General features: G+C 54.2%; 1 protein-coding gene across 1 annotated transcript; it reads right to left on the bottom strand.

Annotated features, from left to right (window-relative positions):
• Positions 1-909: 909 nt before the first annotated feature.
• On the bottom strand, positions 910-13,476 carry GOT2 (glutamic-oxaloacetic transaminase 2). The gene is made up of 10 exons (XM_052796290.1): positions 13,337-13,476; positions 7,899-8,055; positions 6,253-6,381; positions 5,829-5,888; positions 5,546-5,707; positions 5,227-5,331; positions 4,152-4,302; positions 3,721-3,886; positions 2,597-2,747; positions 910-2,098 (listed from the first exon to the last, which is right to left on the bottom strand). Exons 1-10 carry the CDS (start codon positions 13,474-13,476, stop codon positions 1,976-1,978), a joined length of 1,344 nt encoding a protein of 447 aa, XP_052652250.1. The 3' UTR covers positions 910-1,975.
• Positions 13,477-14,741: the final 1,265 nt, after the last annotated feature.

The following is a 14,741-nucleotide window of genomic DNA, read 5'->3' as shown; positions in this document are numbered from 1 at the left end:
CCCGCAGGCAAGGACAGGGACAGAATGCAGCGCTGTGCTCCAGCTCTATATTTATTGTCACAGAGAATGGGTAGCAGAAAGGGCTAACGCAGGGGAAAAGGGCTCTCCACAACCAGAAGGCAGCTCCATAGCCAGGCAGAACCGGGAAACCACAGCAGGAGAACCCACAGCGCCATGGGGCAGTACCCACGGTGGCAGCAGCAGCACGGAAAGCGGTTTATTGCACAAATCACGGCAAGTGGTGGCTGTGGGCAGCGGGCCACATAAACAATCATCCCCATTAAAACTGCAAACCGTCTTGTCAGGGAGCAGCAGGAAGCTCCAGCCCTCTTCTGCCTCAGCAAGCAGCTCCCCCTCTGCCTGTACAGCACACAGTGACACTGTGCACTAGATAGGCCCATACCACCCCTGCAGGAGAACACGGCTGCTCTGATAAGGCATGAGAAAGAAGGACTGCTCTGCTCGATGCCCTGGTAGAGCTGCAAAGGGGAAAGGTAGCAGTGGATGAAGAAAGCTCACGCAGACTCAGAGGTAACCCCTCCACCTCCACCTAGAGAGGCAGCCGTGCCTGCTGCAGGGAGAAACTCTGTCGTGCTCCAGTGGCTGGGCACAGGGTAGATGACCTTTGGGAACTCAATGCTCTCACCAACGACACCTACATTCAACCCTGTAGGCTTCAATTTCAGCTCCATGACATCAATTCCCACCTGGGGCAGCCTCAGCCTACACCCCTCTGGTGCTCTTGGGGCACACAGGTGGGATCTGCCCTCCCTCTATGTGGGATTCTCGGGAGATTAGGATTTCATGGGCCATATCAGATCCCCTGTGCTGGCATGTCCCCGAGAGGGAACGTTTGGCACACAGAAGGGACAGGATCCAGCTGTGCAATGACAGGAGGAAGTCCCCAGCTCAACACAGCCATGCCCCAGTTTATTTGGATTAAAATTAAGAGTCCAGTGAGTCACAGAGCCTCGGGGACACTCAGTTTAGAAAGACAGAATGTTTTTTGAGTCGTCAGCTCTCAGACTTCCCTCAGGATCTTTCCCTCCTGTTTCTGGTGTCATCAGAAATTTGGCTAAACAGAGCAGATGAGAGGGATACCCCACACTCCCATGTGAGGGTAGGCACAGCAGGGCCCACCTCGCAGCTTTGGGTCACACACACAGACTCTGCTTTGCAGGGAGGGCTGCTGGGGTTGGTACAGGAACAGGGAGAGGCAGAGACCAACAGAGAGCAGTTTTCAGAGGAGGTTCTTATTGGGGGAGTGAGAAATTGTTTCACCTCAGGGTATGGGAGTGAAATCAGGAGAGCCAGGCAGGTTTAGAGGAGGGATACTGGTCTGCCCCACACACACCGATGCCACGGTGAATTACACCTGAAAGGAGATTCCCAGATGGAAAGAGTGAAGCCAGCAATGGAGCAGATTTTAGCAGTGAGAAGTCCCCTGAGCTGGTTGTCGGAGGGCAGCTTTGGCACTGCCCAGTCCCAGGCCAGAAGGATGGAGAAGGATGGAGCCTGCTGGCAGCAGGGGCCAGTTGAGGAGGTGGCAGGGGCACAGCTGAGCAGCCCTCCCACTCAGCCCACCCAGTTCCCTGCCCGCTGCCGCTTGGGCCAGCAGCCGACAGCTGCACAAAGCCTTCTCATGAAGAAATGAACGTGGGGGAAGCCTTTGGTGCCTACGCTGGTAAGATGGCAGTGCTAAGCATTTGCTTCCTCCAGGGCAGATAGGTGCTGGGGCTGATGGACAAAGGATGGACAGCAGGGGAGAATGGCTGTGACGCACGGGAGCCAACAATGATGTCCCTGCTCCACAACACAGGGCAGTTTTGACTAGGCTTCTACAACTCATCTACAAGATACATTCAGCAGCGGCGTCAAGTGCTGTGGTTGGAAGTATTCTGCTTGTTTCCTTTCCCTCCCCATCTTCGACCGGTGGGGCAGGGAGAGCCACCAGCTCCAGGGCACACCTTTGTCTTTACTTTGTGACTTGATGGATGGCATGAGCCAGGTAACCTACATTGCCCGACGTAACTCCTGCCACAGAGATTCGTCCATCCTTTGTCATATAGATGGAGAACTCCTTGATCAGCCGCTCCACCTGGGGTGAAAGACCAGAGTTCAAACCACAGGCCAACCTCTACCCTGTTAGCACAGTGCAAATTTACCCAGCTTGCCAGACCTGAAAGCAAACTGGGAGCCAGCAGACATGGCATCCCACTACCTGCAGAGCCAGCAGTGCACCCTGTAAACCAAGAGAGATGCTGCTCGGCCCTCGGGCAACACACAAACACCACAGATGTTCAGCTGGGAGTCACCTCACTTGAGCTGCTGACCTTTAAGGTCACCTCAGAGCGAGCGGCACCAAGTGACTGTTTCCTTTGACAGATAAGCAAGCTATGTTTGCTTTCAACCTCCACAAGCACAGCAGGGAACAGAGCAAGACCTGGGCCCCCACAATGCTCCAGTGCTGCAGGCTTGGAGGATGTTCCTCCTGGAGGAAGAACTGCTTACAAGGGCTCATTTTGGCACCTGCAGTCAAGATCTTACCGACAAGGACCGCAAATGACACCCTGAGACCACAGGAACTGTGGTTTACCTGCTCAGGCTTCAGCCCCGTGAAGCAGAACATGCCGATCTGGTCAGTGATGTGCTGCCAGTTGTGGGAAGATCCCTCTTTCTTGAGGTTGGACACCAGCTGAGTCCGCATGCTGATGATCCGGTCGGCCATGCCCTTCACCTCCACAAGCCTGAGAAGCCAACCCAGGAACCACTCAGAGCAGGGCTGGGACACAACAATGATGCTCCCCCCCCCCCCAACTACTGGGAATCAACTCCCTCAACCTGGAGGGGCCTTGTACAGGGATGCAGACAAGCAAAGACCAGGGAGCGTGAACCTGTAGCTCCAGCTGGGGAACTGCTTCTGTCTCCTGGTACCTGAAGGTGACTGCTCTTTATTTATTCCATAGCTGTTGGACACTACTACCAGAGTACAGGCATCTCTTAGTTCTGAAACCCACAGGTGAGTAGGAGGCCTCATGGTAGCGGTGCCCAAACCCAGGTAAAATATCTGCAGATAAACAAAGAGCGCGGGGTACCTCCCAGGGCAGGCAGATATACCCTGCTCCAAGGCAGCACAGCTAGGAGACATCTCTGCTGGGCCCCGGATCAGGCACAAGCATCAGCCTGCCAAAGGAACACAGCTCCCGGCAAAGCCACAACACACAGCCAGCCTTTGTTCTGCCAGGCCAGCTGCTGGCAGGGACTCGACACCGAGGGCCTGGGAGAGCAGCACAGGGTGACACCAGGACGGAGGCTTAGGGCTTGAGGGTTACATTCCTGGGTCTTATTCCCAGGGGGCTTCCGCTTCCGCTTCCCCCATGTGAGACATACTACGTGGCTACAACACCTCAGTCAGTCTTCTCCACTCCTCGGACAGGCACCTCCTGCAGCCTTCAATCCTAGAGGAGCTTTATCCCCTCCTTTACAGTGTTTTCTGCCTTGGTAACACAAAGAAACCTGTTTGTGTCAGGCTGGACCAATACCAGCTGATGCCAGGACACAAGCAGGGATTTCTCCAGAAGAAAGGGGTGGCACATAGTTCTGACTGTATCCCTGAAGCTATGAGCCGCCCATGACAGCGGCAGACAGTAAGTGCAACACAGGGCTGCCACATAGAGACCTCACATCTCACTGTCATGAGCATTAGGGGTTCCCTCTTACCACTCCTTCCGTAGGTCAGGGGTGTTCAGGATGATAGAGGCAATGCGGGCTCCGTTCAGGGGTGGGTTGGAGTACATGGGGCGGATGAGGATCTTCAGCTGTGACTCGACCCTCTTGGCTTCCTCTGCATCACTGCAGATCACTGTGAAGGCGCCCGCACGCTCTCCTGAAAGATGGGCAATCAGGTCCCAGCCTCTGCCCTTGGATACCCAGGGCTGGGACAGGACTTATCCAAATGCCACATAGCTTTAGCAGAGCCCTGTTCTCTAGAAGGGTCTCCATCAGCCCCCAGCAGGTTCTCTCCTGCGCCCCAACCAGTACTGCAGGATGAATGCAGGCAGCAGAAAGACACTGGCTGCTAAACCCCAGAGGCAGCAGGGTCTCTCCAGCAGCCTGGATGAAACCATTTCCACACCATCTGCCCTACTCACCGTACAGCCCCATGTTCTTGGCATAGGACTGTGACAAGATGACGTTAATGCCCTGCTCAATGAAATACCGCACAGCCCAGGCATCCCGGTTGATGTCTCCGCTGGCAAAGCCCTGGTAGGCCATGTCAAAGTACACGAGGAGGTTTCGTTTCTGCCAGCAAAGAGGGGAGAGAGTGTCACAGGAGCTGAACACCCCTCCAGGGAGCAGGCAGCAGGCTGAAAAGAGCCATGCAGGCAGTGGCCTGCTCAACTGCAACTGTGCTCCTCCAGAAGTAGAGCTGTTCCCCTCTTTTGCCACACGGAAGGCAGCCCCAAAACCACAGTTACCCACCACACATCAAAACAGCAGGTCAAGACCCTCCCAGGGCATTTAGGGGATGTGCAGTCTGGCCCAGGAGGCAGAATTGGGTTCAGCAGTAATAAATTATTCCATTTCAGTGTCTCCTGTATTATCAGTTTCCAGGAAAACCACCTGGGAACCCTCTGGGCAGGTGCCAGCCCTTCCAATGCTTCCAGGCAGATAACCCACCCACACTGCCTTTGGTTAGGAGACCCACAGCCATCTGTAGGCCCCAGAGGCCACTTTGGTATCTACCAGTTCTCAGGACACTACTATGGCCAGGCATCCCCAAACCAAATTTCACTGGCTACAGCTTGGGGGAGTAGCAGGGAGGAAAAGAAGGATGAAGGAAGAAACTGCCCCTATCTGTTTCCACCCGAAACTTGCAAGGAGACACCAGGCACGTGAAAGATCTTCCAGCTTTTTTAATAACACCAGCACTGGGAGCACCCCTCCAGCTATCACAGCTCACTCTTTCAACCCTGCCGCTCTCCCTTCACGTCTCCCAACCCCAGCTTCCTGGGAAGGTGCCAGCAGAAAGTCTGAGGGTCAGCTAGAAGCTTTATGAGTGCATTTGTCTGGCTCCTGTCTTCAGTACAGGAACATGACACTCATCCTGGCTTCAGGGAAGCGAGTAACCTTTAGCACAATGAAGACCGGATGCTACCCACAAAAGCCCAGAGATGTGGTTTTCCCAGGAACAGCACAGCACCCCTGGGACACTCTACTGCTCACCTTCACCATAGCTGCCAACTCCTTCCATTGCTCCTGCCGGGGATCCACCCCAGTGGGGTTGTGAGCACAAGCATGCAAGAGGATGATGCTCTTCTCTGGAATTTTCTAAGGAAGATGTTACAGAGAATGAATTATTAATGACATCCGAGCACTTTCCTCAGCAGCTGAGATGGGACTCTCGCCGTAGACAGCTTAGATGAGCTCTGCAAGGCTTCTAGCCTTGATTTGGTGCCTTCAGGCATCGTATTTAGGCTAAAGCAAGAAAGTGACCTATCTCCCCACATCAGCTCCCTGCTTCCAGCCATGAAAGGCAACTCACAGAAATGTCATCCATGGCTCCAGAGAAGTCAAGGCTACACGTCTTGGGGTCATAGTAGCGGTAGGCCTGAAGTTGCAGGCCAGCATCACGGAAAATGGGTGTGTGATTGCCCCAGGATGGTTTGGGTAGATACACATCACGGCTAGACTTGAAGAACCGTTGCTGATCAAGAGAAAGACAGAGCATTCAAACAGGTTGAACAGATTCAAGCAGTTAGAAAACCCCAAAGATTCAGCTCCAATCAAAATATGTCCTTTCCTTCCCCCACCGGCCATGGACTTACCAAAAAGTTGGCTCCAATTCGCAGAGATCCAGTCCCAGAAATACCCTGCACAGTGACATACTGCAAGGGAAGAAACAAATACACGAGTCTGAGCAGCCATGGTACGATACAGGGAAAGCCCTGTCACTACATCAGCATTAGCAGAAGCACACCCAAAAGGGGACATGGGGCTGGAGGGGACCACATGGGTCAGCAACTCCAGTTGCAGGGCAGGGAGTTGGGACCCCTGGCAAGGTTATTTCCCCTCTCAGGAAGGGCTGTTTCACCCCAGCCTTCAGAGGAAGCAGTTAGCCTTGGGACTGGCCAGCTTGCAGCTCAGAGGCATAAGCACCCCTGCCAGTCCTTCCATTTTTGCTGGGCACCCACGTACCAATGGTGCGTCAGACAGCACTGTCCACGCCCTGCTTCCCAGCCTGCTCCTTACCCGGCCACTCTTGAAAGCCTCACTGTTTTCACCCAGAGCCAGTTCTGCGGATGCCTGGGTGAAATCCGCTAGCCCCCCGATGGGCAAATACTCCTTGTCCATCTTCTTGGATGCTATCATGGCTTCCGCCTGGGAAGGAGGACACACATTCAGCAAGGAAGGCATCATCATGGAGATGACGGTGGACAGCTCAAGGTCGCTTCTCTTCACATTCGCTCACTCAAAAGGGGGAAAGGTTGGTTTACAGGAGTTTCCCTTCAGAGATCAGGGCTCATTCCAAGCAAGGGGCAGCAGTAAACATTTCAGACAAAACCCTGCTTTTACCACGGGGCACAGTGCCCAGCGACCACCAGAGCCTTCAGTGGGTGCTACCATCGGTACAGCAGAGCCAGGAAACCTGGCACCAGAGAAGGCCACCACTTCCAGCCCATTACAAGTCAACACTGCTGCACAAGGACACATGTTTCTTTGCCCAAGCAGGAATTGTCCTGCAGGAAGGCGAGACTTGACTGTTGCTGAAAGGCAGAGATTGTCTCTACGTAGGGAGACATCCCAAAACCAGGTAGGGTAGCAAGCACTTTGTAGGGCCTCATCATGCTGGGAGTGTTATTGAACTGGATGGAGCAGGTTAAAAAAAAAAAAAAAAGAATCCAGAAATCCCAGCCAGTTCTGAAAGCGGCCTGTCTGAAAGCTAGCTCACCCAATCCTTAAACATGGTTCCCCCCAGCTTTGCTAATCTCTACTTCTTTCAAGCAGATTCTGCATCAGAAACCAGTCCGAGTCCTTACCTAACACAGGATCAGAGAGTGGCAGCAAGGACAGCAGACAAAGAGCCACGCTTAGGAAAAATGCAGTGATGGAGTTATCTGGGATGCTCTGGGAACCCTATCTGTGCTCCCAGAGCAGCAGGACAGACCCTGGCAGCATTCACATACTGCCAGGAAACTGTTCCTGTGACACCACCCAGGCTCCCGGTTGTGACCCAGCTGCCACACATGCTGACACAGGGAAAGCGAGGGCAAGGGATGGCTTTAAACCCCACACTGATGAGACGTGGCCGACATCCTCCCTGAGCCAAGGAGACCAGGCAGTCAATATGTGTGTCAGCTGCCAGCTATTTAACAGCCTATTTCTACACTTACAGCCCTGAAAAGCTCCGTAATCCCCTCAAGGGCAGTGTCCACATCCAGTTCCCAGGGCTGGAGTTTTAGACTGGCTTATGGGGAAACTGGTAACAACAGCTCAGCAGAATTTCTAAGACTAATCCGTTAAGGTGACAATGTCAGCTCTCTCCTCCCATGTGGGCTGGCCCAGGGAACACCAGCCTATTCAAGAAACACCTTGAAGTTCAGAGGACAGCTAGGTTGGAAGGCTCATGGAAGTCAGCAACAAATTAGATTCACCTGGATGGGAACAGGACACGTATTCCCTGCCTTATCCCCTACTACTTAATGGCTCTGTTGTGTCTTAGAAGCATTAGTACTGCTAAGGGAGACATCCAAGAACACTGTCCTGCTCTGTTAGAGACAAAGCTTATTCTAAGGACCAAGAGGCAAACCTTGCTTAGAGGCCTTCCCCCTCCCTGACCCTCCCACGGTGCCCAACACCTGGATCTGGCCCTGCCCAGCAGACAGCACCAGGCTTACCTTGCGAACACAGTTCAGGACGTACGGCTTCCCGTTGTCATCCCGGTATGCCCCAACACCCAGGTTCATCTTCTTGGAATTGGTGTCACGCTTGAAGGCTTCTGTCACCCCCAGGATGGGGTCGGGGGGACCCATCTCCACATGGGACCACCATGAGCTGAAGGGAAAAAAAAGGAGCTAAGAATCAGGCTTGAGAACTGGGCAGGGACGTGCACCAACATGGCTAGAGAAAACCTCAAGGGAAATCTTGTCTTTAAACCATTGGAAAAGGTACATGCAGTGGTAAGAGAATTATCCAGGGGGAAAAAACCCAACTCCTTTATGCCCCATGATCTGGCACTGCATTTTACGTTGCAGAATGGGCAAAGAGCTTCAGTTCACTGTGGCTGAAGATACCTGACCACCTCCAAGTTATTAATGCATAGAAATGCTTTCCTTATGTGCTGACACCAGAAAGGCCCGAGGAAACAAGACTTAAACTCTTATACTCTGGCCAAGTGCTGTCTCTTCACAGCCTACAGGTGGGATCGCATAGATTAGTCCCCTCCAGGGAACCTGAGCCAGACCCAGGCAATTGCACGAAGCACGAATATGGAGCCTCTTCTGAATTCCTGGAAGGGCTCTTGTGCATGAAAACTAATCTGCTTTTCCCTCAACATTGGCTGATTGGCTGACCTAATGAAGATATTTCCCTTCCCTGCCCTACAAGCTCTGCCTCGCTTGAAGAGGGATGTCGTAGCCAAATGCTGTTTTCCTGGAAATCGCAGAGGACACTTTCTTCCCAGTGTGACAAGTGACAAGCTCCAATTTGAAGGCCCCTTCCCTTCAAGCACGAAACCTCCCTGCATCAGGAGGAGCTTTGTGCCCCACTCTCCAGCAGCTGCTCTACAAACCACCTGCCTCTGCCCTGTTGGCAGGACATCCTGAAGATGGAAAGGCTCTCTTAATGTCAAGGGCAGACCATACCACGCTATAAAAAGAAACGTGCTATTCTCTCTTTGGCCTGAGCCTTTCTGCCCAGCCCTACGTCCAGACTTTGCAGGCTTGTAGGTAGTGCAAGTGAAGTGGTGTGATGGTTTTTAACCTGCCTGGCAGAGGGCTATGGCTGTAACAGCCCCCTCTTGAAGACAGGATTACTGAAGAAGGCAACTCCACTCAGCTCTGAGCATCCTGACTCACAGCATCACACTGGCACTTACCCAGACCCCCGAGCTTGGCGGGGGACAAAGCATGAAGCATAAGGTAGATTGGGTCTATCTCCTCTGGGGCAGGATTCAGTCTTGATTGCTAAAAGAGAAGCTCCCACAGCTAATGCTGCCATATATCAGCTTTATAAAGCTTTGCAGCCCGGGGAAGGCTGCCTCACATCAAGATAACAAGCTTTCCCAACACAGGAATGCTGTCCCGGGGCTGGATCCTGCCCCAGGCAATGCCGGCAGCCTGGAGCCACCCCGGGGCCAGCCAGACCTCCTGCTGAGTCCTCAGTGTGGTGACAGATACAGCACATCTGAAGACAGCAGGGCCTGGCAGGTTAAGGAAGCTCTAACACTAATGTAACCAGCAGAACTCACAAAATCACCTTCTCCCTCCACTCTGTCCCTGTTTTGGGTCAATTTAGATCCAGTTTAGTCACTACATAAACGCACTTTGCACTAGCATGTGTGTGTAGATTGCATCTCATCAGAGCCCCAAACATCATTGGTCCTCTTCAGACTTATCTGCTCTTCCCATCAGTACAGGATTTCCAAATAAAAAGCCTCCATTTCCCCTCTTGACAGGCTCTGTGGAAAAAAGGTCAGCAAACACGTGAGGCAGAGCCACCTCAGGTAGTTTAAAAATGGAAGATGTGCTTAGCATTTTCTAGACCACTAATAAGTCTCAATTACCTCTCTGGTTAAGTACAGGATCAACTTAGAAAGGAGGATGAGTGAGTCATGCCAGCAGCATGCACCCTCCAGAGAGGGACATGGGCTGCACCAGCAGGGAGGGAGCAGCCTGGGGAGCCAACCTGAGCAGGACACACTGATGGGGCTGTCGGGGCAAAAAACTCCTGCAGATTCAGGCAGCATGCAACGCTGCTTCGGAAAACCTCTCACGACGCCTTCCTGGCAATGGAGGAGCAGGGGAAGAGAGAGAAATGTACTCTGCACAGGAGCGTGGCCCTCTGCAGTTTACCTGGTCTAGGATAATTTTGGTATCAAGGGCTGCAGGAGCCCAGCCATCTATTTTAAAGAGCTGCTGTTTCTGAGACAGTGGCGGCACCTTCTTTCTGCTGGGCTTTTCACCAAGCGGCTTACAGTGTTTTGGGTATTTAGGTCCCGATCCTGCGAACACTTAAGCAGGTCATGGGGGTCTAATATATACTACTGCTGCAATTAATGCTGATCCTGCAGGCTAAGCTGCAGCACTCCAGAGAGTTAAGTACTTTCATTCTGAGCTGGTCCTTCTATCAGCTTAAGGCAGCGAAGGGTAGGTTTAGGACTGATTTTTGCACTCTCAGCCTACAGGTTTTCAGGTGAAGGCCAAAGAAAGACTCCTCTGCTGTTTCCAGGGAGGTGAGCTTGCAGGGAGACAGGAGAAAAAAGTCCGGGCTGAGTTGCCCGAACACATCAGGATACCCAAGAGATTACAGAGGCAAAGCTTTCTCAACAGGGGTTTGGGAAAAGAGATCTACTACGGATCCGAGGCCACAAGTCCTAACACACCACTGCTCCTAAATTACTGTAATGTTGTTGCCTCAGCACTGCGTTATATTTTTATTTTGAGCAATTAAAAGAGCATTGGTCTTGAATAAAGGTCAAAGTTATAAACTGCACATCTTCTCTGCCAGGCTGGAGGCATTTCAGTGCGGAAAACTAAATGAAGGTAAGTCTAAGCTGGGGTTGAACTACCTGAGGGATATCCGATGTAAGCCAAAGAAAGCACATTTTCCAGCTACAGGACTTGAACACTGGCAGCCTGAGTTAGAGTTTAGACGCTGAGCAGACCTGGCATTCAAGCAGTCTCCGTACGCTTCAGCCAGGCTGGTCTTCCAAGCCAGTGTCATGCAAGCGCAGCATGACAGATGGGGCAGAGAGGGTAGGAAAACGCACCAGGAACTGCATAAACCAGCAACACCCTTTAAAAATGTATGTGGAGCTCATGGCCTGAGTTGCAGAGACCTAAGAGTGTGCTCATGGACTCAAGCCAAGCCCAAAAAGCAAGTTTTCCTGTAGTTAAGCAAGCGTTCACAAGTCCAGTGAATGTTTCCATTGTGAAAAGGCCAATCCACATTCCCTGAGGTACAGCCACATAGGATGCTGGATTTCAAAACCTCTGCCAAAGCCCCTACAGCAGTTCTGCAAGCCGGAGCAGAGCAGAGGGGCCAAAGGCAATGCTGTCCGGATACCACAGCTAAAGCAAATATTTACACAAGAACAATGCCAACAGGTTGCTGGCTACTACGGTCCTTTCAAGCCTAAAAATTCATTGCCCCAGCCAGCTGTAGTAAGCTTCCCACCAAAAAAAGCATTTAAAATAGCTGTCTCATGTTACATCAGAGCAGCAGACTATCACCTTAATTAGCATTTGTGTGTCAAGGGAGCAATTTTAACCATTTCGTATCTCTCAATCTTTGTCCTGATTTCAGAAAGACCATTCCCAGCACGGAGCAATGGTAACAGCTCCGAGCACCAGAGCACCACGTGAAGTTGCTGAAAATAAGGAATCAGAAACTGCTAATCACTGCTTAGCATCCCCTGTCGCGGGATAAGGAGCCACTCCTCCCGCACGCTGCATGGGAACAACTAGGGACTGTGCACAAAGGCTCTTTACTTACAAAAGGGATGGTCTGTGTCTCTTTTAAGTGACTTTAATTCAATTTGGTAATTTGCAGTTTGCTGTATAACAAGCTTGAGAAAAGCAAAGCTATTGCCAGTGGGCTTGCATACTTTTCACAGGCCTGCTACAGTCCAAGGGCAGAAAACACAAGTTCTAGATAGCTGCTCTTCTGTACCTGCTGAGAAAAGCCAGACGGCTGCCTCAGAAGAAGAAGGGGCTGGGAGCATTTGTCTCACAAGACAGCAAGGGGCCACGCTAGACAGAACAGGGTTAATCAATATCTAATAGCCTTCTTTATCTACTGGGATGGGGAAATAAAAACCCACTGCTTTCCTGCACTGACAAGGGCTGGGAACTCTTCCTTAAAGCTTCTCCAGCCAGTGTGGGCCAGGAGTCAAAGGGCTCTGGAGAGGAGGAAGGCCTTGCCCACATCCCTCTGCACGCTCTGCTTCTCGGCCACTTGGTCACGGTTGTGTGCCCAGCCATTGCCCTGCGGCTCTCAGGTCAGCTGTACTTTGTGGAGCTGTTCTGGGCTCTTCACAGGGCTCCAGCTGCACCCTGGATCTTTCTACCCATCCCTCTGCCGGCTTCAGAGACAGTGGAATCCAGAGCTGCCAGTGCAGAAGTGGTCCTCACTGGTCCTCCCTTGCTCCCATCCCACTCACGCCAGGTTTTGCACACCTGAAAGCATAGCTCTAGCACAGGCAGAACTGCACACTGGCAGCACGGCCCCAGCCCCATTTCATGGCGCATGGCTTGGCGGGTCCCTGTAGACCCACTACACAGTGCGCAATTCCCAGGCCCATTTCATGGTGCATGGGATCCCCTTGGTCTCACTACAAGCTGCATGGTGGGGAGCAGCGCCCCAGCTCCATTTCACAGTGCATGGTGTCCCTCCGGCCCCATTGCACAGTGCACACCAGAAGAAGCACCCCAGCCCCACTTCTCGGTGCACAGGGTCCCCTCGGCCCCGCTGCACAGTGCACACCACCAGCAGCACCCCGGCCCCGCTGCACAGGGTACCCCCGGCCCCGTTGCACGGTGCACACCGCCAGCAGCACCCCGGCCCCGCTGCACATCGCCAGCAGCACCCCGGCCCCGTTGCACGGTGCACACCGCCAGCAGCACCCCGGCCCCGTTGCACATCGCCAGCAGCACCCCGGCCCCGTTGCACACCGCCAGCAGCACCCCGGCCCCGTTGCACGGTGCAAGCCGGTACCCCAGCGCGGTGCACGTGCGCGCGCCGCCCCGCCGCGTGCCCACACGCCCTCCACGGCCGTTCCTCAAGGGCAGGTTGGGGGCGCCGGGCCCGGCGGCAGCCAATCAGAACGCGAAGAGGTGCCGCGCGCCCCCCGACTCCTGCATTCCCCAGCCAATCCGCGCGCCGTCCCCCCGGCAACCCCCTTCCCCGCCGCGACGTCACCGGTGGCGCCTACAGGCTCCACGGAGGGACACGCTTTCCCATCCCCCCCACCGCGAAGCGCCCACTCCCCGCAGCCCAGCCCCCGACCCGCCTCGCCCTACAGGGATCGCCCAGCACCGGGCCCGGCGGCGGCGCGGCCCTCAGCGGCGGGAAAGCCCCTCCGCCGGCACCAGCTAAACCGCCCCTCAGCCCTCACCTAGTGCGGGCGGCGGCGGCGAAGCGCGGGGCGGTGAGGAGCCGGTGGCTGTGCAGGAGAGCCATGGCGGCGGCGGCAAGGGGGCTGCCAAGCGTACACTTCACACCGCGGCCGAGCGCCTCGCGCCCCGCCCCGCGCATGCGCCCCCCCCCCCCGCTCCGACATCCCGCCCCCTAGCGGCCGGGAGGGCTACCTGCAGCCGCGCCGCCCGCCCGGTTCTGCGCCGTACTGGCTGCAATGGGGCGCTCGACTGGGACGCGGTGGGCCGCACTGGGCTGTCCTGGGCCATAGAGGACTGTACTGCACCATGGTAGGCTGTACAGCGCTGTGCTTAGCTGTATTGGACTGTGCAGCACCATACGGGGCCATACAGGTCTGTACAGGGCGGTATGGGGCCGCACTGGGCTGTACTGGGCTATACAGGAATGTAATGCACCATACTGGGCTGTACAGGGCCATACTGGGCTGTACTTGCCCATATGGAGCTGTACAGGGCTGTGCAGGACTGTATTGGGCCGTACTGGGCTGTATGGGGCTGTACTTGGCCGTATAGGACTGCACCATGCCATACAGGGCTGTACGGGGCTGTACTGGGACATAGAGGCCTGTACTGCACCATGCTAAGCTGTACAGCACTGTACTGGGCTGTGCTTAGCTGTACAGGGCTGTACAGCAGCATATGGGGCCATACAGGGCTTTACAGGGCAGTATTGGGCTGCACTGGGCTGTACTGAGCCATACAAGACTGTATTGCACCATACTGGGCTGCACAGGACTGTACAGGGCTGTATTGGGCCACACCGGGCTGTGTGCAGCTGTACTTGGCTGTATAGGACTGCACTGTACCATACTGGGCTGTACAGAGCTGTACTGGACCATACAGGACTGTACTGCAACATACTGGGCTGTACAGGGCTGCACTGGGCCATACATGACTGTACTGTACCATACAGGGCTGTACTGAGCCATACTGGGCCATAATGAACCATAGGGGGCCATACAGGACTGAATTGCACCATACTGGGCTGTACCGAACCATACTGGGTTGTACCAAACCATACTGGGTTGTATAGGGTTGTACTGGGCTGTACATGGCCATATAGGACTGCACTGCACCATAGTTGGCTGTACTGAGCCATACTGGGCTGTTCAGAGCTGTACTTGGCCCTACAGAACGATATTGTACCATACTGGGCTATATAGGGCTGAACTGGGCTGTACAGGGGCTGCCCCCCCCCCCAGCATTGCACTGACGCCACCACCACGTCCCCCACCCAGCCACCCACGCTTGCACCCTGCGCCCACTGCCACCGCTGACACCCATGGTGGGGGGGACTCAGCCTTGAAGCCAGCAAGGCTCCGGTCTAGCAGTACTTGAATTTATTTGTAAACTCTTCTTTGGTAA

This window comes from Harpia harpyja, chromosome 9 (assembly GCF_026419915.1).
Source record: "Harpia harpyja isolate bHarHar1 chromosome 9, bHarHar1 primary haplotype, whole genome shotgun sequence".
Classification (NCBI taxonomy): Eukaryota; Metazoa; Chordata; class Aves; order Accipitriformes; family Accipitridae; genus Harpia; species Harpia harpyja.
The sequence above is the reverse complement of the archived record's forward strand: the minus strand, read 5'-3'. Positions and strand labels throughout refer to the sequence as shown.

Bases quoted from the DNA above. Each gene is read 5' to 3' on its own strand.
- GOT2 (XM_052796290.1), bottom strand. From the start codon at position 13,476: ATGCGCGGGGCGGGGCGCGAGGCGCTCGGCCGCGGTGTGAAGTGTACG. The intron at 6,382-7,898 runs GTAAGCCTGGTG...CCTCCTTCCCAG, and splicing joins TCCTGAACTGTGTTCGCAAG to GCGGAAGCCATGATAGCATC. The intron at 5,332-5,545 runs GTGAGTTGCCTT...CATCTTCCTTAG, and splicing joins GAGCCATGGATGACATTTCT to AAAATTCCAGAGAAGAGCAT.